This window comes from Gadus chalcogrammus, chromosome 16, assembly GCF_026213295.1.
Source record: "Gadus chalcogrammus isolate NIFS_2021 chromosome 16, NIFS_Gcha_1.0, whole genome shotgun sequence".
Classification (NCBI taxonomy): domain Eukaryota; kingdom Metazoa; phylum Chordata; class Actinopteri; order Gadiformes; family Gadidae; genus Gadus; species Gadus chalcogrammus.
Window position 1 is genome coordinate 31,604,730 of NC_079427.1, and position 24,479 is coordinate 31,629,208.

General features: G+C 42.5%; 1 protein-coding gene across 6 annotated transcripts; it reads right to left on the reverse strand.

The window, feature by feature from the left end:
* Positions 1-2,211: 2,211 nt before the first annotated feature.
* LOC130405534 (vascular endothelial zinc finger 1-like) lies at positions 2,212-24,121 on the reverse strand. Of its 6 annotated transcripts, none has more exons than XM_056610665.1 (8): positions 24,010-24,121; positions 16,895-17,017; positions 16,284-16,631; positions 15,551-15,620; positions 12,688-12,859; positions 8,721-8,762; positions 8,300-8,368; positions 2,212-8,114 (listed from the first exon to the last, which is right to left on the reverse strand). In XM_056610665.1, the coding sequence occupies exons 1-8, from the start codon at positions 24,048-24,050 to the stop codon at positions 7,789-7,791; spliced, it is 1,191 nt and encodes a 396-aa protein (XP_056466640.1). In that variant the 5' UTR covers positions 24,051-24,121; the 3' UTR covers positions 2,212-7,788. The 6 variants fall into 6 exon arrangements, with proteins under 6 accessions (XP_056466640.1, XP_056466641.1, XP_056466636.1 ...); XM_056610666.1 differs by having other exon boundaries at positions 16,284-16,636; XM_056610661.1 differs by having other exon boundaries at positions 16,284-17,017.
* Between the last annotated feature and the right edge of the window lie 358 nt (positions 24,122-24,479).

Genomic DNA, 24,479 nt, shown 5'->3' on the forward strand with positions numbered 1-24,479 from the left:
GTTGTTTTTCACGTCCACAAGCAGATTGTGCGCACAAAGGAAATCCGCGCCGAGGAGGGGAAAGGAGATGTCGGCATGACAAAATCCCACCTGAATCGCTGGACTCCAAAGCACAGGTCCGCGGTCTTTGTACCATACGTGCGGATGGGTGTGTCGTTAGCGGACCTCAACTGTGGACCGTGGACGCCAGGGGCCGTGTCCTCCACCGTAGCCGGCAGGACGCTCCTCTGAGCCCCGGTGTCGCAAAGAAACTCGCGGCCGGAGAGGGCGTCCCTGATGAACAATAGCCGGGTTGACGTGCCTGCACTCACGGCCACTAAAGAGCGCAAGCCTTGGCGTTTCCCGTCGGCTTGAAGTTGCACGGGGACCGGCACCTCTTTGCCTTAGCGCCGAAACGTGCGTGGAAATAGCACATACCATTGCTGGCACTGCCATCGGCGGCTACTGGGGCTCTGTTGGTCAGCCTGTCCCTGTCCGGTGGGTAGGCACTGCGTGTTGGGGCTAGCACTTCGGGTGCGAAACTCTGAGCAGCCAGGAAAAAACGGTCGGCTTCCTCCGCCAACGCGCGTGGCTCAGTAATCCTCGTGCCCGCGAGCGCCGTCCGGACCTGGGGTGGCATGTGTTGGAGGAACAGCTCCATGAAGAGGAAGTTAGGTTCTTCAGCACCCAGCAGGTTGAGCATCATCTCCATATGTTCAGAGGGTTTGCTGTCCCCGAGGCCCCGAATAGCCAACAAGCGTCGGGCCCGCTCTGACTGTGACAGCCCAAAAGTCTTCAATAGGAAGGCTTTGAGGTCCCTGTACTTGCCGTGGTCCGGGGGATTCGCTATGAAATTCGCCGCCCGGGTCGCAGTGGATCTCCCCAGCGCCGACACGACGTGGTAGTAGCGTGTGGTGTCGTCCGTGACGTCACGGATCGCGAACTGCGCCTCTGTCTGCGCGAACCACGCCGTCGGTGAAAACTCCCAGAACTCCGGCAACTTAATAAAAGCATTATTCGCCATGTTCGTTTTGGTCTCTGAAGCTTCAGCGAGACCTTCGTCGGGGTCACCAGTGTAGTGCCGAGAGACGGGAGTCGGAGGCGGAGTATCCAGCACAAAGTTTTGATGAACACAATACAAAAAGCCGTTCATTCGTCAAGTCAAAACCGGACTAAACTGGACGGTCGTTCCGTCCGCTAAACGGGTCCGGGAATAAACACCCCCCCCACCCATAGTTCCGTGGGTGAATTATGATAACCGCCACATAGTTAACAATGCCACTTTATTTGTCTGTGGCATATACAGTCACAATCCTAAAGTAGTGTCTGATTTTAACCGGGGTATGGATTAGTTAACCTAACTCCAACTCCAGAATATACATTCTAAAAACAGACGAGGAACCACTGGGCGTAACATGTTTCTCTAAGAGGCCATTTACATGAGGCGCCGGGGGTTCATCGGAATGCAGGCATTAGTTTAACACAGGAAGGCCAGTTAATATCAAGTGTATAATATTTGGCTCCGTTGAAAATATATTTACCTTATATTTTCATATAATTTATACTTAAAGTTAACATTACTTATTATATCTAAGTTAACTGAGAAATAGACTGTCATTGACTACAGAGTGATGTCTTGTGTGAATGTTTGCCGGTCAACCCCGAACTCTATGAGGTGTTGAATAACAATGGAACAAGGTCTGGAGCCTGTCCCTCTCCCCCTGCTGGTATATTCCTCTCCCCTAATATACATTTGGCAAATATCCTTTCAACCCTTCATTATTTTCTACCACACTCGCTGCACAGACACAGAACGTTATTTTAATAAAAGTAACGATAGTAAGAAAAATTGGGAATCGTATAGTTTTTTGCCTGAGGGTATCATGATACCTTTCTAGTATTGGTATACCGTGCAACACTAGGCTGAACAGACACCATGTTAAACAGGCTGAACAGACCCCACGGTCACATTAACCAGGCTGAACAGACAAAGGGCGTAGGTTTGGTCTGAGCTTTGGTGGGGACACACTAAATCAAATCAATAAATTAAAATAATAATGTTTTGATGACGGATTCATAGGACCCTTAATAATACTAACAAATACAGCAGGGTTCCTACAGATTCCATAGGTCCCCAAATAATAGTTCTGGAAATACCAAACATGCTAAAACAATGTTATGGCCCAGAGGTGACATATGCTATCTGGGCCTTTGTCCGCTTGGGGCTGGGACGCTGCTGTGGACTAGTATCATTGACGTCAACTCGTTGGACATTGCAGGCTCTCTCCAGTTCTACAGACAAGCAGAAGGACTTGATGAAGACGCACAACTATTTCTGACAGCAGAAGATGATCAGCCTTTTCATCAAGACAATGAAACTAACTGTTAAAACCTACTATATATTTTCCATTATAAAATCAATGTAGGCCTATTATACATTTGTAAATGTGTTTCCTTTAATATAGCAAAACCCCCGCTATTTAGTGTCACTAACCTATTGTTTGATAAGATTTGTATTCTTTTTGAAGGTCAATGTTTAAATAATTTTCTGCTGATATATTCTAAATAGACATAGGTTAGTATAGTAGCTAGGGTGTATTATACACATACATATAATGTCTAACACACATACATTTATGCATAGATATTTGTATATGGTGTATAGCCTTTTAGCCTACCTAATGCAGTAATCTTTCTCTCCTTAATTCCCTCTACTTATCTCTATATATTGAATGCATGCGACCAGCTTTACATAAGTCTCAAACATTTGTGTTTTGTTAATCATGATGCTTAATACTGTATATATATCTTTAGTGAAAATGACTACAGTAATCTGTCTGTCCCCAGTGATTTACAGTTCACAAGATGTGATGACAAATGTTATTTCTGTTCCAGGCTAGTTCCTATGTGTTTTTATTTGGTAATCTACGTTTTAAGAATTGATGAATACAAGCTTGAGATTGATTATTAATTAATTACAGCAAAATGTTGTGTTTTATATGTGCATGCATGTAGGCCTATGTCTGCAGATATGCTTGTATGTATGCATGTGTTTATGTTGGTGAAGGGATATACAGACATTCTTTGTACAGTTTGTTGATTGTTGTATACCCAGCTCAAATAAAAAGATTTAAAAAATAAGCTGCAGTTTGGATGTTATTAATCCCTTCACTTCCTGCCCATCTCATAATTTTTCTTCACTGCTTATGCCATGGGACTGTGAAACCGCTCAAACCATGAACCATTCAGATGCAATTTCTGATCATTTGTTATAATCACTACTAAAGGTAAAAACAAAACATTGCACTATTTAGGGAACAGAAATGCTTTGCAGTGTAAAGTTGCTTAGAGAAGCCGTCGGGGTAAAGATGCCACCCACACACACCACCTTTCCAAAAAATCCTGAGGCTCCCCAAACCTTGGCAACCTAAACGTATCTTCTCAATATCCTTTCAAACTGTATTGATACACTAAAGTCAGTGCAGGGCTCTGTTACGCCCTCTATTGGGATGTCTTGTAGTGCTGTCCAAAACGTGTGTACTAACTGTTTGGGATCATTGTGGACCACCTAATTGATGTGAACTCATCTGCACACTGGACCATGACATCGCCGTCTTCATGTGATCGAATTAATCTAATAGCGATGGAGAGACAGGTTTTTTGAGCTGGCAAGGGGTGACATCTTTACCCCGACGGCTTTTCTACACAACTTTACGCCACTGCAAAGGATTTCGGGTCAAATTAGTGGCTGAGTGCCCTCCTTACTAGTGTTCCCTAAATAGTGCAATATTTTGTTTTCCTTCTATAGCTTTTAGGGAATGACAGAAAAAGGGAGGCAATTTCAACCCAGCCTACTAGACCTCTATGTCAAGCAACTTGAGATATGATCAACAAACCACTGCCTTACCTCATAGATCCTCAATGATCTGTAGAGGCAGGATATCACATGATATAATAGGATATTACAATACTCATCTTACCGCAAATCCTTCGACTGAGCATTACAGACCAGCCAGTTCATTTGTTTCTTTTATTCAGCCGAATCCAAATAAAAGGCACATAACATCGCTATAATGCATACATAATTATTCTCAGATTTACATAAAAAAAACGAATGTAGGAATGTTTACCTTTCTGCTAATCAGAAAGTATACTCTTCATATATACAAAAAAATGACCTTTGTTAGTGTCCTAATACAAAAAGATTTATAAAAGGTAATATGTTTCTTAGTGCGTGTCGACATAGCTAACACAATTTTTAACTAAATGGTAAAAAGATCTACAATCATTTGCCTTCACAATATCTGCCAAATTCATCATGAAAATAGTTAAAATACCGTACAAATTATATTTTGGTTGACGAAAGGCTTTGTTTACAGTTACATAAAATGACACTTATGGTTGAATGTCAACAATATATTCACAGTAACTGTTGAGATGAAAATACAGGTTTCCATCACACCAGTATTTTAAATTTGATAATCATTTGAAAAGGCAAAACGTGGACTTTCAACTAAAATAATTTAGTTTCCCTTTACACAACTCCACCACAGTACATGTTGGAGTGAGATGTGGATACTTATTGTAAAGGCACAGCTTTATCACCTGGGACACCAAGGTACAGTGTAGTGCCTGAAAACTAGCTAGGGTCACATCTAGAATGAAAACACAACTCTTTCACCAATATAACTAATGGTCCTTAAATTAATGATTCCCTTAAGCAAGCACAGCGTTGTTTGCGTTCTACGTTATATGGGACAAGTCTGTCCAGACATGGACACTGAAGGTTTTGAACAGCAGGAAGTGAGCCACAGGGTCACATGCTCCGCATCCATTCTGATACCAGCTGACATTCTCACATTCAGGAACATTCCAACATTCACGTATGCCATCAGTGGAATAGGCATTAACAGATAAAATTGCCAGTTTATGCAATATTTCACCCACTTTGTGTATTTGGCTTAATATTCACATACCCAGCATCAAATCAATTCAAAAGAGCACATCTCACAACCCTGTTTGGTACGAAGCAGTCCATTATCACCTCCTATTCACTTGCATTGAGCCTTCAAATATTGTCTTATTGTTTTAGTTGAACTTAGTAAGTGCATAGACCATTATGTCCAAGTGGTTGCACTGGGATGTCGCCTGGCTTCATAAAGGAAGGGCGGCAGAGCTGTGGGTAGGAACATTCAACTCTATGAACGCCAGTTATGTCCTTAGGTCCAAGTCTCATGTCTTTAACTTGAGACTGTGCTCATTCATTAATTGGGTGATAAATTAAGGAATTTATTGGGTATTTTATTTTAGATTGTTTGCTTGATTGATTAATCCTTGCAGGCTGTTGTAATATTCAATACAAAACCTTTTTCACTTTCAATTCTCCACTGATTGCCAGTCTCAGAGCAGGCCAGTCTCACGAGCAGGCCAGTCTCACGAGCAGGCCAGTCTCACGAGCAGGCCAGTCTCACGAGCAGGCCAGTCTCAGAGCACGCCAGTCTCAGAGCAGGCCAGTCTCACGAGCAGGCCAGTCTCAGAGCACGCCAGTCTCAGAGCACGCCAGTCTCAGAGCAGGCCAGTCTCAGAGCACGCCAGTCTCAGAGCAGGCCAGTCTCAGAGCAGGTCATGCTTCGAGCAGTCTCAGAGCAGGCCAGTCTCAGAGCAGGTCATGCTCCTAGTAGTCTCATAGCAGGCCATGCTCCTAGTAGTCTCATAGCAGGCCATGCTCATAGCAGTCAAGTCTAAGAGCAGGCCAGTCTCAGAGCAGGCCATGCTCAGAGCAGTCTCAGAGCAGGCCAGTCCAAGCCAAGTCTCTAGTTCAAATTCTGGCAGCTCAATGCTCTGCTCTACCTATGTCCAGCCAGTAATGTGGAAGTAAAAGTGGGTGAAGTATTGGCTTAAGGGACCTTTGTCCTTCTTTATCACGTTTCCATAACCCAGTGAAAAAATATAATGACCAGATTGACGTTGTGGCTACAAAAACGGAGAAACAAAGAGAAAGTAAACAAATGCTTTATCTTTGAGGAATTTAGGAGTCGAGATGTCTGAGTGAGGTATTTCCTCTGGGTTTCATAAATAAGAATAAAAAATACCAGTATACTTCCTGAGCTAGGAGCTACAGCGATGGCATCTTATACCTGTGATATGAGATCCACAAGGGTAAACTTAAAAATCACTCATAAGACTCCTCAGGCCCTTCTCTGGGGGCCTGTTTGCAGTGCCGCCCCTGGGCCGGTGCCGTCTACATAAAGGAGTTAATAATACTGCCATCTGAATGGAATTGACTGTTCACAAGTCATATCTAGCTTTACTTTATCATAGCTAATCATTCTGAAAAAACTAAACAAGGTAAAACGTTGTGTTCAGGACCCTTTCCATGACGCCCACGTCTACAATGCATTATCAACATACCTGTGGTTTATAGCATTGTATAATCATAGTAATAAGCACTTGTACATATTAACAGTTCATTTTCATCCCAACACATTATAAAGCATTTGATAACTTATAAGGTCAAGACAAGTATCAAAATGTTAATAATTGAAGTCATCAGAATGTTTTTGCATGATCATGGTGTTTTATAATTCTCGTAGTTGTAATACATTAAAAACAATGTATAATGCAATCACTTATTATGCATTATAATGTTGAACTCTTTGAGGGGTCTCTCAAAGAGGTTCATGACGTCGTTAAGATTTTTCAGTTAAGCCAAGTTTATCCATGTTATGTTATTTCATTCTACTGAACTAGCCGTGGGTATCGTAAGCTAACATAGCGTTCACTTGCTAACTTGCCATTAAAGTAGTAACCACCCATACAGCTGTAGCTAATGCAGTGTGGCTAATTCAATGATGGAGAAGAAGTGTGCCGCTTTTATCCATGATCAAATGTATACAAAACACAACCGTGTCATGGTGTGGAAGGTTGTTGTAAAGTTAAAACTACACATTAGCTAGGTGACTGGGTTGTAATGGGATCCTCACTCTCTGGAAAACTCTGGGATACGGCAAGTACACAATCCTATTAAATGTAGAACCTGGGTCTAGTTGACTTTAGATACTTTCATGTGTTTTTGGGGGGAAACATTATGTGAAAGTCCATAATTTAGTTGTTCATCATCAAAAGTCTTACCAAATAAATCCATATTTCACCGCTCTGTGTTGTTCTTGCCAAGATTTAATTAAATGATTTTGTATTTACTTAAGCACCCAATGCCCACTTAGAGTAACTAATAATCAAACGATAATTGATTATAACAGTGATTATAATTCACAATGCAATGGATTGCAATGGATTCCAACCACCAGAATTATTTTTACCCTCACTCTTTGATCCTTGCAGCAAAAGAATGCCAGTGAGTGACCAGCAGTCATGAAGTATTACGATACGTGACTACAATGTTTTATAAAGCATTATCAATATTCATGAATTCATGAAACTTAGAACTAGTGCTATAAGAAGATCATAAAGATGTTTATAATGCATTAGAGACACGGGCGTCATTGAATGTGATAACCTACGTCCCTTTTCATCTAGTCGTGTTGAAAATACATACAAAATATTGAATACTGATCACCTAAAACATTGAAATAAAACATCTGTACAAAATAAAAACATTTAAATCAACACTAGCAACACAATTGTTTTCGGATTTTCAACCCTAAAGTCGCATGGGGACACTCTGATTCGTACCTTATGCCCGGGACAAAGTGGGGTGGCTAACAAATCAAAAAGGCAAAAGAACTAAAGCAAACGGTTTCCGTTCGACAGCGTCTTGTCCCAGACATCACCTGAAACAGGAACCCAACGTTACCAAGGAGGGCAGGAAGGCAGCACCTGGGAGAGGAAGGACATGTTGTCCATGGGCCTCATGGCCATGTTCAGCGGGCCCGAGAGGTTCATGGCCAGTGGGTGGGCCAGGTTCATGTGGGCAGCGGCTGGGAGGCTGACGGCCGCCAGGCTGATGGGCCCCGTGATGGTGACCCCGGGGTGCTGCAGGTGGCCCCCCGGGGAGCTCTTGCTGATGTTCATCTGTGCAGCGATAGTGACTGGGTAGCTACTGTTACTGCTGCGGTTCATCGTTGACGGGTTGGTGACCGGTGTCACAGGGGTCGAGTTGTGCACAATGTTGGGATCTGTTGTTAAATACATAAAAAAAAACACAATGCAGAAGTGTTGGAGACTGAAGCAGCTCTTTCGGTTTTATGTTGAATTTCTCATGAGGCGAAGCCCACATGCAGCTGTCTATTGTGGAGGCTTAATGCATCAATGCAAAGAACAAAAACACCACTTTAGATGTTAGTAGAGGAAAAACACCTACCTTGAGTTCGAGAGATGTCAATTAGGACTTGGAACGAGTTATTTAAAATCTCTCCTACAGTCAACTCACCTGAGGGGTAAATTCAAAGAGCAGGATCAAAAGATTAACCATCTAACAGTGACTTATTAACCTACTGTTTGAGGCCAGTGACAGATTAGGATCTATGCAGGGCCATGTGTCCACATCAATGCTATAAACCCTATATTAAGGTTAATATCTGGTTAATCAATTGATCCTGCTTCCTTGAAATTAACTCTTAGCACTACATAATAGCACAGCTTTGAACAAAAACAGCATATATGATGACTAACTTAAGACACCAGCCCTGGTTGTTTGAGCTGTATAATTCTGTTAACATTTTGCCACAATAGTCCCATCAATGTAATGCCTTTGGGGTCACTGCTAATGACTACAGCATTACCTTTCTGTGGCACTGTGTTGTTCCACTGCCAGTCAGTTACGCCTAGTTCAAAATAGACACATGGGTTAGAGAGCAGCATCAGTGCCCTTAACCGGGTGCCACTTTCAACAGTAAGGGCGGAGGGCATTCCCTCTGATGTTCACATTCTTCATTTCTATTTGACGGAGCTTGCTTCTCAGCAAGATATCTGGCATTGACTGTCACACCACTTCATCCTCTAGTAGTAGCATGGCTGGTATATCTAGAACAAAGACTCCTGCACAACAATGCACCATCCATACCATGTTAAAAGAGACAAACAGAAGTGAGAGGACAGACTCCAACCATCGTAACTGTCTCTACTCAACATCCGCCACCAACAGAATCTGGCTCAATACTTGATCTGCAGAAGAGCCTTTAGAGGGAGTTCTATAAACCCTAGCAGTGTAGAACTCTGGTCTCTGGAATCAGGACACATCAGTATGGAGTTAGAGAAGGTTTGTGTGAATAACCAAACAAGTTCTTTTTTAAATTTCTCCTCATATAGAAGACAGTGCTGGTGTTTCTGTTTGTTGCCGGTGCACCGCGCTCGACGTTTAACTGAAGCCGGGAGAGACTGTTACCACTAAACCGATCCCCCAGTCTGGTGTTGTCCTTTCAATTATTTATTATTATAACCCAATGATCACCAAGGACAAAAAAACGAAACTCAGCGCAAGAACAATGTACAACCACAGCAAAACAATATCCACAATGTACAAAGCACAGGCCTTCTCCTGTAACTCTATAGACCGTAGGGATCTCCTTATTTTATCCCCCTGCAGGAACGTGAACCGAGGAGGTTTTGTGGTCCGTTTTCACTTCTCAGCATGTCTAGGAAGGTCTGCAGCAGTCGTTTCTCTTTCCTTTGGTCTATCCTAGACCTTCGCTAACAGACACTTGCATTCCTTCCAGGGCATAGCAATGCATTGCTCTGCAAAGACACACACACCATGTCAATGCTATTGGGTTGAGCTGTGCTAGGTAGCTCATTCTAGACCAAACATAAAACACATCACCTCCTCCACTACTATTGTGCAGCACCGAATACCTCCCATCTCAGGATGGGCCGGCCAGCCCTACTCGGCCTGCCTCCAACATCCTCAGCGAGGAACAGTCGTCCTATGGAGAGGAACATCCCTCTCCCCTGAAACAAGATCCCATGGCCAACAAAACCAGGTACTGGACCGGTAAACGAAGGCTTGGCAGACTTTCTGGTCCCCGTCCCGGGACCTTCTACCCCCCCTCCCGGGACATCCAACCCCCCGTCCCGGGACCTCCTAGTCCCCGTCCCAGCACTCAGCAGTGACCATGGTGACTATGACAAAGATACCCCATTCTCATTGGTTAAGGCTAGCGCCGTCGATTGGCGACTGCGGTGCAATACATTTTTTACCACTTTTTTGCAAAACAAAGAAAACATACCGGACACAAAACAGGCCGGTACAGGCCGGTACATGCCATTGTTGTCTTTGTAACGGAAGGGGAGCTGTTCAGTTGACCACCACTAGTTGCTGTCCAATCTTACACTGGACCTTGTGTGTGTAAGAGGTGAAGGGGTCTGAACACTTTGGAAAGCCACTGCATACAGTGGTTCACCCACATGGATTCAGCAATGGCGTTAGAGGATTGTAGGGGTTAGAGCAGTGGTTTTCAAACTGTGGGGCGCGCCCCCCCTGGGGGGCGCCAGAGTTCTTCAGGGGGGGCGCGACGTGAGAAAAAAATAAACCCGAAGAAAACTCTGAAAGACGATGATTCAAATCATCAGTCGTACTTCAACTGTAGAAGTAACATAACTAAATCAATTTTCAACCGTTTATCTTCGTGCAAACCATTTAACAAATCTACACACTTGTATCTTCAATAATATCGAAACAGAATTTCGATATCATTTCTTCAGAATCACAGTTTTAGTTTCATACTGCTTCGTTTTCAGCTGTTTTCATTGAAGGTGTCAGCCCATTCTGATACACCTACTTCTAGACATCGTAACTCATTCCTTTTTCAACCGCTTACCATCGTTCAAACCATTAAACAAATCTACACACTTGTATCTTCAATACTATCTAAACGGAATTTTGATAGCATTTATACTTTTTTCAGAATCACAGTTTTAGTTTCAAACCGGCGTCGTTTTCAGTTGGTTATAATAATTGAGGTCACCATAGCAACGCCGGTAAACAAACCCCGCCGAATAGTCGAATCTCTGGACTGAAAAGGCAGATCTGATTCGACTCAGAAAATTCAGAGTCGGGGACCCTGAATGAATCTGTAAACTGGCAGTTTACACAGATTAAGATGTTCAAATGTATTTAAAAAAGGTTAAGCTAAAACATGCTTAAATAAAGTTGTTACATTTTGTTGTTTAAAAACGCAAAAAGATGTAATGTTTCAGAAATATGTTTAAAAAATATGTTAAAAGATTTGTTTCAAATGTTTCAAAAATATGTTCCAAATGTTTTAAAATTATGATCGGAGATGTTTGAAATGTGTAAAATAATTAAAAAAGCTTTCAAAACACAGGTATTTAGAAAAAAAAATTGGGGGGGGGGGCTCAGCTGAATTTTTTTCTCTGAGGGGGGGCTCACTCTCACACTTTGAAAACCCCTGGGTTAGAGGATCATGGTTACGAAACCATGAAAATAATTACATTCATGTTTGCTTGATTGATGCTAGGGTTAGCATCCATACCCATATCAGTCTTGATTGTCGCATGTGAAGTAATATCTTAAGAAACTAAAGCAATGTATCTGATAGGGGGTTAGCAGGTCAGGGCATGTTTAGTAAGGGATAAAAGGCAATGGACAGGTGCGCAATACGGTACGGCAGAGAAACAAAAAGACAGCCATGTAATCATTATAAACCGTAATAGTCATTAGCAGCTGGTCCCTTTTCTACGTTATTATACACACAGCCAGTAACAATGAAGACCATCAATAACTTCTCTGAATCTGGCGCTGGTTATAATCAATGAGAACATAAAGTTAAAGACAGTTGGCAAATATCCAAGAGGAAACAACCTTACTACTGTGCTGGGATGGGAAGGCGAGCAGGAAAGGGAGCCGTTGTTAGTTTAACTCTGGGACATGAGGAACCATATGGACTGATGTGCTACACCAGGGTCCGTCCCTGACCTGCATCACTTACACCAGCTGCAGCACATCAAGTATGTTGAGTCGCTGATGGTGACCCCATCCTTATGTCCCTCTGGCTGAGGCCAGTGGGGGCTTAACCTAAACAACACCTAAGTAAATTACCGACTCCCTCTACACCCATCCGCCAACACTATAATAACCCTTTCACATGTGCACTGTAGGACAGACATGCTCCGGATTATACCCGGAGGGGCTGCATGTGGAAATGCAAATGTGCGAATCCTCCCCTCGGGCCTTTACTGTGAGTTTCTGTAGTGTTTATCGGGAGTTTCCTGTCCTATAAAAGTTTTTGCCCTTGTTTATTATTTAGCCACTATTACATTAAAAAGATGGTGTCATACTAACTGCAAGCCCGAAACAATCTATACTAATTAGGAATCAAGCTCATGGATTGAATTGGGGACCACAAGTATAACCCATCCTTTGAAGACTCGCTGCCTATAGAATTGCAAATCGCCAGCAGGTGGCAGCATTTACTCTGCTATCCAATCACAGGCATTAGTCCTTTGCCTAATCATTGAGTTACATGCTACACCATAGAGCAATTTAAAATAACTACACAGGGTTGGAATATCAAAATCAGATATCTGTGCTTGTAACTTGAGTCTTCTTCTCTAATGAAATTAGGTTTGGGAAGAAAGACCAACATAAGAATCCCTGGAAAGAAGGAGCCCGACTTTTCTTTGGCACCCAACTTGCTGGTTTACAACTTTTCACCAAGAAGTTGGGTCTAGATGTGTCACATGTCCAAATGAGCCTGGAGCGAGTACAGAGGAGTGTGCAGGGGATCCTACCTTTGTTAGTGCAGGCAGTGCTGCTGAAGCCTGCCTGGCCGTGGGTCTTCAGGTGGCTGGTGATGTAGGCCGCACTTAGCATCTTGCCACAGATGTTGCAGGTGACTTTGCCCTCATGTCTGATCATGTGGGAGCGCAGACGATCTTTGGTGGCAAAGGCTGAAGTACATGCCTATGGATGGTAGCAACACAGAATTTGAGATAATTGAACAAATGATCCCAAACCATCCATTTAAAGATTGAAATAATACAATACAACTTGGAACCACAAGAAAATAGAAGAAAGCCAAAATGGACAGAAGAGTCACTGTATGAATCAGAACACATTTTGATCATAGGTACTGGGTGTGTTTTTAAGCAGAACTGCATATTTACATCATAGTTACTCGTCCCAACTAGTAGATGATAGAATATTATCTGTGATGTGTCACGTCGTTTTTCATTTATGGCCCAATTCTTGATTTCCATTTACCTCACAGAGGTCTGGTGTGATAGGTGTAAGCAGGAAAAATGTCTGCTAATAGCCAACTAGATATAATACATTTAGCTAAAAAAATAACGTGTTATTACTGCCACTCTACTGGATTGGATGATTAATAAATGGTGCACAACAATTCAGAGAACAAATTTAAAAAAAATTGGAGGACTGCAGGATCAATCTGGCTGGTTTAATAGTTTAAAAAGTAGGTAGAGATGGAGATCAAAATTTACAGTTGAAATGTAAATACTGTTATCCATGATTAGGAGGTTCAGAAACAAGAAAACCCTTCATAGTCTGTAGTGAATGGCAGTTCAGAATTCAGACTCACAGATCCAAATGAGTGCAGTTGAATTTAAGTTATTAATATTGAATTTGAGTTTTAATATACTACTGTATTAATGTAAAAGGTTTGGCCTATTGAATGACATATAGTGGATATCAGATTATTGCATACCATGTACAAGAATCTAAATATTAACAATATTACAATTGTTAACGTTATGATTGTACTACTTCATTGTAGAAAGACGTACATGAATGCAAAAACAAACAATGAAACACTAGAGGCAGGTGGGTGTTGATATGTGATAAGTTATTAAAGATACAGTACATGTGCTACGAAATAGGTCTGAAGCTGACCTTTAGGCCCAATTGGAAAATGTGGACCCCCACTTTATACCAGCCAGTGTCCAAGTCTGGATAAAGTCCTCCACCAGTTGGTGAAACCAAAAGCAAAGCACCCAGCATGCATTAGGGGGAAGGGGGCAACTTCACCGGTATACTATTCTCAAATGCTGTAAAACAATATTATGCCATGTCCTCCTTACATTCCAGGAGATTGCATTCCTTCCTGGTGGACTTTAGTATGGAATTGCTGTTAGATTGATGTATATAAACAGAATATATTTTGGAATAATAAAGTTATAAAAACAATTACGTTTTGTGGTCTAGGCTATAATATGCGATGCAAAGGTAATTTAAGTCTAGTGTTGGAATGTTATTCCTGTTAAGTACTGTACTTGAGAACAATTTGGAGGTACTTTAAAAAAAAAAAAAAATCAGTATTCATGCATTCATTTTATGCTTCTTGAAACTTTTACTCCACTACATTTTAGAGGGTCATATTGTAATTTATCATTGTATTTTTTATACATTTATTTGTTAAATAAGGTAACCAGTTATTTGCAGATTTTAACAAACTTATGACATAACATAACGGGTCATCAAGTAATTAAAAAGAGCTCCACTAAACGTACATATATATGCATCCCTACTTATAATCTAGTGGTGGATTCTGAAATGGACCATTCTTAACTTTTTGGGGTATATTTGATTCTAATGTACCATTACATAACTGCAGGACTTTTCCATGTTACAGTTTTCCCCACTGTACTTGCTGCTTCTCCAGCAAGGCAGGTCCCTTCCTCTCTGGGCTCTGCCAGATGGGCACGGTGTCTCCCTCTTTAGTTACGGCGCACACCTACATCATCACTAGTAGACTGGGTCGGACGCTCGCCTCCCCAGACTATACCAGGAAAGGTCAGACACCAAGCAGCCTCACACCCTGTTGGTTCACCAGGAGGCACAAATGTTCCCCTCCAGAGAGACCGTCTACACAGCACTACAACCGTTCTCCTCCAGAGGGGCCGTCTACACTGCGCTACATAGCTACATCTGCACTCCTCTTATAACGTTTTTCTTGTTATCAAGTATTAAAAGATCATCCAGATATCCCCATAGGATATCGCATACTTGGTTGACTAGTTGAATCATACCACAGGGATCGCCTATGGCTGACCAGAAAATGTGGGTAAGATGAAAAGAAACTGAATCATAGGAATCACCGATGTCCATTGCCAGATCATGTTTGTTAATCAAACAGTTGATACATCTCTCTTTGTTCTATTTATATTCTTTAACATTTTTTTGGTACTTTTCCTAGAACACCAATGGAAATAATATTAACCTAAAGCTTATATATTAGAGTATATAATCCGATCAGAGTTAAATGTTCAATCGTGACACTAAGACACTACACATTTTGAGTTCTACTCTTCGGAGTCCAAATGTTAAACATTGACATGCTGACAATGGTTATTTTGTGGATTTAAAGTTTGTTTCATTCCAGTAACCTCAGTTAAGGAACTCTGTTCAGATCTTAGGCATACCAATGCTCAAAGCCCAGAGGGCAAAACAGTTGGTCTCCCGTTTCTCCATGCCATTTTTGCCGTCTCTTTCCAGGAGATTCAGGAGGTCAGCTATACTATACACTGGATCATGCCAGCCTGATACTTTAACACATGTTCCTGTTAAGCTTATGGTGGTGACATTAGAAGTCTGAAATAAATAACTACACTTTAAAGAAAACCTTCTTAATCTTACCGTTACTTGGCACTTAAAGGGCCTCTCTGATGAGTGGACATGTTTGACGTGACAGCTCAGGTGGTCGGGTCTGTGGAGGAGAGGGAGAAACATCATAAGGTGCCCCAAGAGCAGCTCTGGGATGAGGTGAGAAGGGATGATGATCATCATGAATGTGTGGCGATCATGTTAAGATCAGAACCTTGAAGGAAGATTTCCAACACCTTGTTGAATCCATGGCACAAATATCTTATGCTATTCTGGGAGCCAAGAGGAGGTCCTAGCCAAATTAGAAAGGCTTTACGAGGTTAATGTAGCCAATTTATTGATGAATGATACAATTGAGACCTAATTTCTATGTGCCTTGTGCTTTTTACATCAGTTATTATGAGCGTAATGCCTTCTTCTATGTATGCGGTTTGGGTTTTCAGGACAGTCAGACAGATAGCTGTTGTAGAAAAGTATAGTGTGGGTTTCAGATTAGTTGATCCAACTCACGCTTACCTTTACTAATTTCTTAAGTTTCACTCTTTAGAAACCAAACCAAGTGACCTGTGGTCTTCTGGTTGTTATGATTAAAATAAACGTTATCAAGCCAAAAAAAGAGAACGCTGCATTAATTATCGATATTGGTAACCTAATAGAAGAAAAACATAATATCTGCCTTAATCATCGGCAGACTTTCCTCTCTCTCTCTCTGTGTCTGTGTGTTTGTCTGTGTCTGTGTGTTTCTGTGTCTGTGTCTCATACACACCTTGAGAACCCCTTCCCACAGACAGAACAGATGTAGGGCTTGTGAACCGCCCCGTTGTGTGAGCGTACATGACAGGTCATGCGGTCCTTTCTCTTAAACCTCTGCTGGCAGATGGGGCACTCGAACGGCTTCTCGTCAGAGTGCGACAGCTTGTGGCGGTTCAGGTGGTAGACGTCACGGAAAGCTTTCCCACACATGTCGCAGCCGTGGTTCTTCTTGACGGGCTTCGGGGGCTTCTTGGCGACGCCGTGCTGGTGCTGGTGCTGCATGGGGGCCACGGCGCCCGTCCCTGTGGAGGTGGTGGCGGTGGTCAGGATGCCAGCCACCGTGGAGATGTACGAGTGGCTACTGTTCTGTCGTGATACAGTGGAGATAAGAGGCACCATAGTAGGAGCTGTGGGGCTTTTCTTAGGCCTGGACACCATCTTAATACCGGTGTGGCAAGACTCATGCCGCCGCAAATGATAGCTGTCCCTAAAGGCCTTGTTGCAGTAGCCGCAGATAAAGGGTGTCTTTGTTTTGGGCTCTTTCTTGACGATGGCGATTTGAGCCAAACCTCCACCACCGATCCCATTAGCAACATTGTCCTTGAGGAGTTCTGTAGCACTGACCTGGGGCTTCTGTTCCATGAGGATAGGCAGAACTGGTTTCTGATCAGTAGGCTCAGAGTTGAGGAGGGGGAGAAGGCCGTTTCCAACAGCGTGATGCTGGTGGTGCAGAGCCTCGTTGGCCTGCTGGAGAGACAGACACGAGAGGTGTTAGCAGATGTTAATGGACTCATCACTCATTTAGGGTCCCACTGTTAGCCTGGCAATGTGTGCATTTGTCAAGGATGTGGCTTTACTGTTATCAGAGAGCTAGCAAAATGTCAGTTGGCGATATTTTACACTGCAAAAACCCAACAGTAAAGCGGCGAAGTGTACCCAGTATGCAAAACTTCAGTTTCGAGGGGTGGCACTAGTGTTGCCAACTCCAACACCCGCAAAAGAGCACGATGAGGGCACCAAAGCAAAGGGGGGGAGAAGGATGAATTGTAACAACAATCATTGTAAGCCACATTCCAACGACTCAAGGAATTCCACAAAGGGGACAAAGATAACCGACACACTGACCATTCTGCCAATTAATGGATCATATGGAGCCACGGTACAGTTTGCCAGGTCCGAAATACGGGTCCAAATACAGTTACGAAACTGCCAACCCTAAACTATAGGACTAAACTCTTTTTGCTTTTTATTTTTACTATCACTATTATTATTTTGTTTTTGTTATTCATTCTTGAATGGCTTTATTGTTGTAATGTGCAAAATTTGTTGTTTTTGTTTTGTCTACACATATTCGAAATAAACATGAAAGAAAGAAAGAAAGAAAGAAAGAAAGAGAGGGTGAGGGAACACATTTCATATAGGCTAAAAGACGTGCAGTAGGTTAGCTTTACAACTGACATTTGGAGCTCCGGTGTGTGCCTAAGGTATTCGCTCAATTGAACTGCACAATGGTTGGACTTCACATTAGCTTTTAAAATTGCAGTGTTGCAAGCAATGTCTCTGTGCTCCTTGTACCAGTGTGGATAGCGAGAGGCTGTTCCGCAGCATCCAACATTGTTGATGCGAGTAGGAACAGGGTAGGAGAGAGCGCTGAAATGCTCATCTTCTTGAAGAAGAAGCTGCCCTTGCTCTTGAAATTGTGAGCACTACCAAGTTGCTACTGCAATGTTCAGCCTATTGTTTTTACTTATTTTTATTTTTAACTGTGTGTAGCTGCTGCACATATTGTTTTACACTAATTGCAATTCGTTATTTTATAATTTTTTGTTTTTAACTTGCTGTTGCACCTCTTGCTGTTTTATACTGTTATTTTTTTATTTAGTTTTGAGTTTCTCTTTTTCAGTTATGACAAACAAACTAGATAATAGAAGTTCTAGGGCCTTCATTCTATGTTTTTTATTAAGTCATATTTTACAAAGGGTTTACCCGAGCCAGGCCATACAGCATTGACAGCAATCTTACTAACTATAGGGTTAGTAGAAAAAAAAATATTTTCCGCAATCGGTATCTGGAAGTCACTGAGTCATCTAGTGTTGTACCACATGGGGAACTGCGCAATTGTGACTTGATTCTGTTGTGCTGAGACTCCTCTTTTCACTGAGTCACAGACATGGGTAGCACAAGCATAATTTAAATGAAGTTAAGAATGTCCTTAAAATATGTGCAGAATAGCTCCTTCCTTAGCATCACTTTTCATAACTGTGTAGTTTTTATCCATGAACTGACCTTTCACTCATGCTTTGACCATCCTCCATTGCCTTTGGACAGCTGTAACATCACATGTACCGTTTGTCAAGAGCTCTCTGTACCAATTCACCAATGTGCCAACCTGCTCCTCACCAAGGGTAACAGCATCTTCTCGCCGTGCATCATGAGAAACACTGAAGAAGCCCTGATGACCTCTGATGTCTTTTCTCTGTAACATTCATCTGCAGACGTATAGCAATCTCTTGTCCTGCTGAGCACAAAGGTGCACTACATTTTCCCCTTATCATACCGTAACCAGGCAAACTCTTGCAGCCCACTGGATTCAAAGGGGTGATATCAGGAAAAGTCAGGGGCATGACTGTATCAGCGGCCGACTGCTTAAAAACTGTACTTTGTTCTTGTGTGCCATTTTCACATTTACTTTCCAGCTCTCTATATCACAGAACAAAGTTCCCATGTTATGCAAAGTATCCAGGGTTGTTCCAGTGGCCAAGGTTACATCCCCAAATGTGTTGAATGATTATCCCCCAGGCGCTTACCTCATTAGTTATGAAAGGTTTTTTACGAATCGTGAAGAGGAGCTCTCTGGTCTGGCCATGACACAGAGCCACATTGACCCACTCAAATTCGTGCATCAAGCAAGGAAGAGAGGATGCCACAGCAACATTGCTGGATTTGGTTGTTAGTAGGGATGGGCATTAGATTAAGTTGTCTTAGTCGATCGTCGGGAGAATTAACGATCAATAAGTCGATTAATCGTTAATATTTTACATTAAAAAAAAATATATAGCGTGTTTTCCTCATTGGGATCTTTATTATTAGATGAACAACTCAGTTAAACCAGATCCGTTCAATAGTTATGCGCTACTCTGCTCTAAGCAACGGAGCACGCAGCTCGAAGCCGGTGCTCATAAACATAACTAAAAATCAACACAACCCTAGTTTCTTCCCAAAATAATAACAATATCAAAAAAACAATCATGTTATAACTTAACCCACCAGTCTACGAATTTTTGCTCAGAAAGATGAGCATGTTGACATGCTCTGGGGTCAGACGCGAACGCAGCCTGGTGACCATCAGTCCAGCCGCCGAAAACACCCGCTCTGAGGGGACCGACGTTGCCGTGATGCACAAATACCTCCGTGCTAACTTGGCAAGGCGGGGGAACAACTTTCCACAATCCAGGGCTCAGAAAGTTCTTTATTTCTGCTTCGATGCTAACCTCGCCTTGAGTGGTAGGCCTATAGTGCTCCCCAATAAGTCATTTTTTAAATCATAATTGTCCCACACCAGACTTCGCCGTGGCCTCGTCCGCTTCATGATTACATCGCCGTGTTCCAGTATCCATACTATCCGTACTTACTAGTCTAAGTTTGAGTACGTAGGGCGTTTCGATTCAGATCGGGCGAAAATAAGTGTACTGAAAACGGGAAGTGTGTGGCGATGTACACTTTTCGTACTCAACGGCAGCCATCCTAGCCACGTAGCGGAAGAGGGCGGAGCCAGGCTGAGCCAAAGTCGGCGCATTTTCCACATAGCCTGCATTAATAGTCATTTTGTAGTTTTTATAGCTTTTAATAGCTGCTAGGCGTAAAGAGTTCACCGTTCAAAGCGGGATGTTTATTGCGGGGGAAGAGCCGCAAATTTAAATATTGCCCCCGTGTGGTAAAATGTTTAATTGCCCACTGCGTTAGTTTAGTCGATGAAAAATGTACTTAATCAACGAAATTCTTAACGATCGATTAGTCGATCGTCGATTAATCATGCCCATCCCTAGTTGTTAGACACCTGGAGGGCAAGAAGACGCATCATGTACGCTTATGCTTTTTTGATTTCTCGTCAGCTTTCAACTGCAGCCCCATATTCTAGCTCGCAGGCTTTCTGAAACATCTGGCATTCACTTTGGCATTATATGTTGACTTGTTGACTTGACAATGAGGTCACAGAAAACCTGTGTTAAAGACACTTCATCTGAGGCCCTGATGTGTTCTACAGGATCCCCCAGGGGTGCTTTTTGTCACCTTTGTTATTTGTGCACTGCACCAAAACAGCCAGAGTATATTTCAGTCAAGGTTCATAACCAAGTTTCCTGATGATTCAGTGATTGTCAGCCTCCTGCAGGACCATGAGGTGGGCCATGGTCCAGTCTTGGACATCTTCATCAAATGCTGTGATGACTCATATTTGCAACTCAACATTTTACCTCACAGTTATTGAGACCAAAATTATCCCGGTTTTCGGTATTATCGCGGTATTTTTAAATACCCAAAATATGCCCATACTTCAGACTTAGTCCTCTTAGAAGGTAGGGATGGGCAACAATCGTTGAATAGTCGGAGTCATGTAGAATATCGAATAATGAATGTGACTATCGTAATTTATAACACGGCTCTTCTCAATGCTGTTGAACGCTCCGTTCACTTGCATGGGCCTTCACGACTTCCGGTGGTGAATCATTTTTGGATAATTCACAGTTGCTAAGTGTATAATGGCCGCTGTCAAGGAAATTTGATTTTTTTGCCATCGTATCACTCCGCAAGTAGTCCGGTAACTTATCAACCCCAGCGTCCTCGGTTGTTAAGCGACGTCAACATCTTTGGCGGACTATTTCTCTGCTGATCAACACTACGAATGCTGGTTACAAATAAATTGTAAAAAGACACACCGTGTGAAGTTATTTTATTGATGTGTCTAGTTCATCGTCATGCAGGCTGTGTTCAGTAAAATAAATAAATAAATATCGATCTGTTTTCGGCGCATGTAAGCCTATCTGCCTAAGCCCACGTTTAAATTATTTTGATGTTGAATGTTGATGGCGCAGTTGGTGAAATAAACAGATTGATTTCATACAAATCATAAAAGCCTCTCCCTGTGTCATTGTGTTTTGCGTGCATCCGAGGTGCGTGTGTGCGTGCGTTGGGGGTTCTTGATTGACCGATTTTCGAAGATTATTCGAATACTTCTCAGCAAATATTGAATAGTATTTTTTGCCAGAAATGCACATCCCTTTTAGAAGGCTGATGGATGTCTTGAGTGCTGTCGTCTCCTCCTTCCGCCAAGTGAATTGAAACTTAAAAACATTATGTGGTAGACTACACAGTGCACCTGCGCGGTAACTTCAGGAGACTCGGATGAAGCGCTGGGAAGGATTTAAGCACATGGTTTCCATAACGCGAGCGCGGTTATCCACCGCGATAATAATTTTTTGGAAATGAAAACGGTAATTGTTATCGACAACATTTTTATCGGGGTTTACGTTACACCGGTAACCGTTACATCCCTACATCAGGGGTTTTTCTAGAAAAAATTCACAAGGGGGAAAACATCACTGGCGAGGGAGCAAAGCGACCGAGCGGGGGGGAAGGTGTGGAAGGGGGGGTTTCCCCCCCTTCCGCGGTGCGGAGCTTTTGAAAATTTGCAAGACAATCCTTGCTTTTCTTCACCCCGCGGCACGACATTTTAAAAACACTGTAAACTAAGTCACCAAACGCTATATTTTCTTTCTTCTCAGACACTCTCAGATTCACTGAACTGATAAATTTGGTTCGGGAGAAGAGATAAAAGCCCGCTGTAAACTGATTGGTTGACTTACCGATCCAGGCCAATCAGGAGGCGCCTGAGGCTCACGTGCACACTGCCTCATGCACAGTTTCTAGATCCCTCTCTGTTGTGCTGCGCGCTCGCTACACAGATGCGAACGCGGTTAGGAGCACGTCTGTCTCTGTGCGCGGTCTTGCTCGCTCGCTCTCCATTCCGGGAGATTTTAAGTAATTTAACATTTTCGACAAGGAGGCGCTGGGTTGAAACAAGGAGGCGCAGCGCCCCTCTTTCCCGGTTTAGATTAACCCCTGCTACATGACACTCAAGAGAAATCTAATTATTGCGTTAGTCCTAGGGATGGGCGGATAGTCGATTCTATCGACTATCGACGATAGATGGATTCCATCGTCGATCGTCTCAAGTTGCCGATAAAAAGGCGATAATTATATATTTTAATAATTGGCATCGGCCCATCGGCAACTTCAGACAATCTACGACGTACTCCATTGACAGTCGATAGAAGCAACCCATATTCACGTCCTGCAGTCCAGGTAAGTGCCGGCGTAGACTTCCAGCACTGTACCATGGGATCCAATTAAGGGCAGTGATTAATAACATCTGCTTTTAAGCTGCACGTAAAATTACATCATTCATTTATAAATAAATTAAAAAGGATTAATAAAAAACAATAATGTTGTGGAGCAACAATGCAATAGAATCTCTTAAAAAAAACATTTGTGATTTAGAAATCAGAAGTGTTGTGAAATAATTTATATAAAAATTACGAAACTGTCTAATCGTGGTTATTCCTAATACTTGTTGCATCTCTAGTGAACAATAGTTATGATTAAAATGACGGGCCCCTGTAATCTGCACGTGATAAGGTTGATCAGCTGATGGTCAGCGATCAGGTGTTTAGTATGTATATCAGGAGCTCAGAGGTAAACATCTTAGACTGGAGGGTTTACAGAAAATAAACATCAAAGCCATATTTACCACAAGTTACACAGGACTTTTTAGTCAGACCTCTCCTACTTTTAGCTCTTGTTTTGCTACCAGGCATTGGATGAATACATTGATGGACTCCCTTCATGAAGCCCTTGGCCCCTTCAGCTATAGATCTTTCTTTGCCAGGTCTGACCATGACAGGACACATGTAGAGTCTAGGGTCTACACTTGAACAAAATGAATTAGGTTTTCATTTCCAGCTCTCTTTACACCTCCATGGGTCACATTCTGGGAAAATATAATACTGGGAAAAGTTTGGAATGGGAGTGAAGGTCCCATTCCAACAATCCCCTTTGAACAAGCACTGGTAAACATCGAAGTTATTTCAAAATACACCTTTAACAGTTAGACACAGGCTGTAACGTTTACTGGAATGGACGTTAATGTGGCCAAAGACTAACCAGGTAGAGGTCTGCTAGTCGTGTTAGCATACACAGACCTCTCAGACCAGAGACTAACCTGGTAAAGGTCTATCGTGTTAGCATGCACGGACCAGAGATTAACCAGGTAGAGGTCTACTAGTCGTGTTAGCATTCACGGACCACAGATTAACCAGGTAAAGTTCTGCTAGTCGTGTTAGCATGCACAGAACTCTCGGACCTCTCGCGCGCGTGAACAGATCCCACGCCAGCCTCGCGAGAGCCGGCGGGTTTAGATCCCACCGATGAAAGGACGATCATCTAAAATCAAAGTATAGCTATGAACGCATCGTCCAAAAGTCGACCGTAGACGGATATAAGATGAAGCTCTCCGAACATAAGCAGACCAGACACCGAGCTAGCCCCCGTCCGTCGGACGAGGAGGTTACCACCTTTGTTTTGCTCGGATAGTTTCACTTTATTTCTCTGCGTACGGTTTTAGAAGAAGACCACAACATTTTCAAAACGTTCGTAACGTGTTACCGATGCGCGATGCTACTCACTTGGAATAAGAACGTACTCCAGCTCGGTTCCATAATTGCATCTACTAAAATCTGCAGGAATTACAACAAAGCGACTAAACACGGCAGCTGCAACTTCCGGTCAGCTACGACTTCCGGTCAGCTCCGCTCGCTCTGGGATAACGGCCGTACATATATATATATATATATATTTATATTTATATTTATATATTATTAATACGTTTTGTCCAAGCGATACGATACATAAAACGAGCGATATATTTATAAATAAGTTTGTGTGTGTGTGTGTGTGTGTGTGTGTGTGTGTGTGTGTGTGTGTGTGTGTGTGTGTGTGTGTGTGTGTGTGTGTGTGTGTGTGTGTGTGTGTGTGCGTGTGCTTGTGTGTTTTGTTCAGACTGGTCAGAGTGAATAGAAAGTTATGGAAGTATTTTACTGAGGATTAGTACAGGTAAATCAGGCAGTAATCAGTAGATGACAGTCTACCTGCAGTC

Bases quoted from the DNA above. Each gene is read 5' to 3' on its own strand.
- LOC130405534 (XM_056610661.1), bottom strand. From the start codon at position 24,042: ATGGAACCGAGCTGGAGTACGTTCTTATTCCAA. The intron at 15,621-16,283 runs GTGTGTATGAGA...TCTCCTCCACAG, and splicing joins TGTGGGAAGGGGTTCTCAAG to ACCCGACCACCTGAGCTGTC. The intron at 12,860-15,550 runs GTAAGATTAAGA...TACCATCCATAG, and splicing joins CCTTTAAGTGCCAAGTAACG to GCATGTACTTCAGCCTTTGC.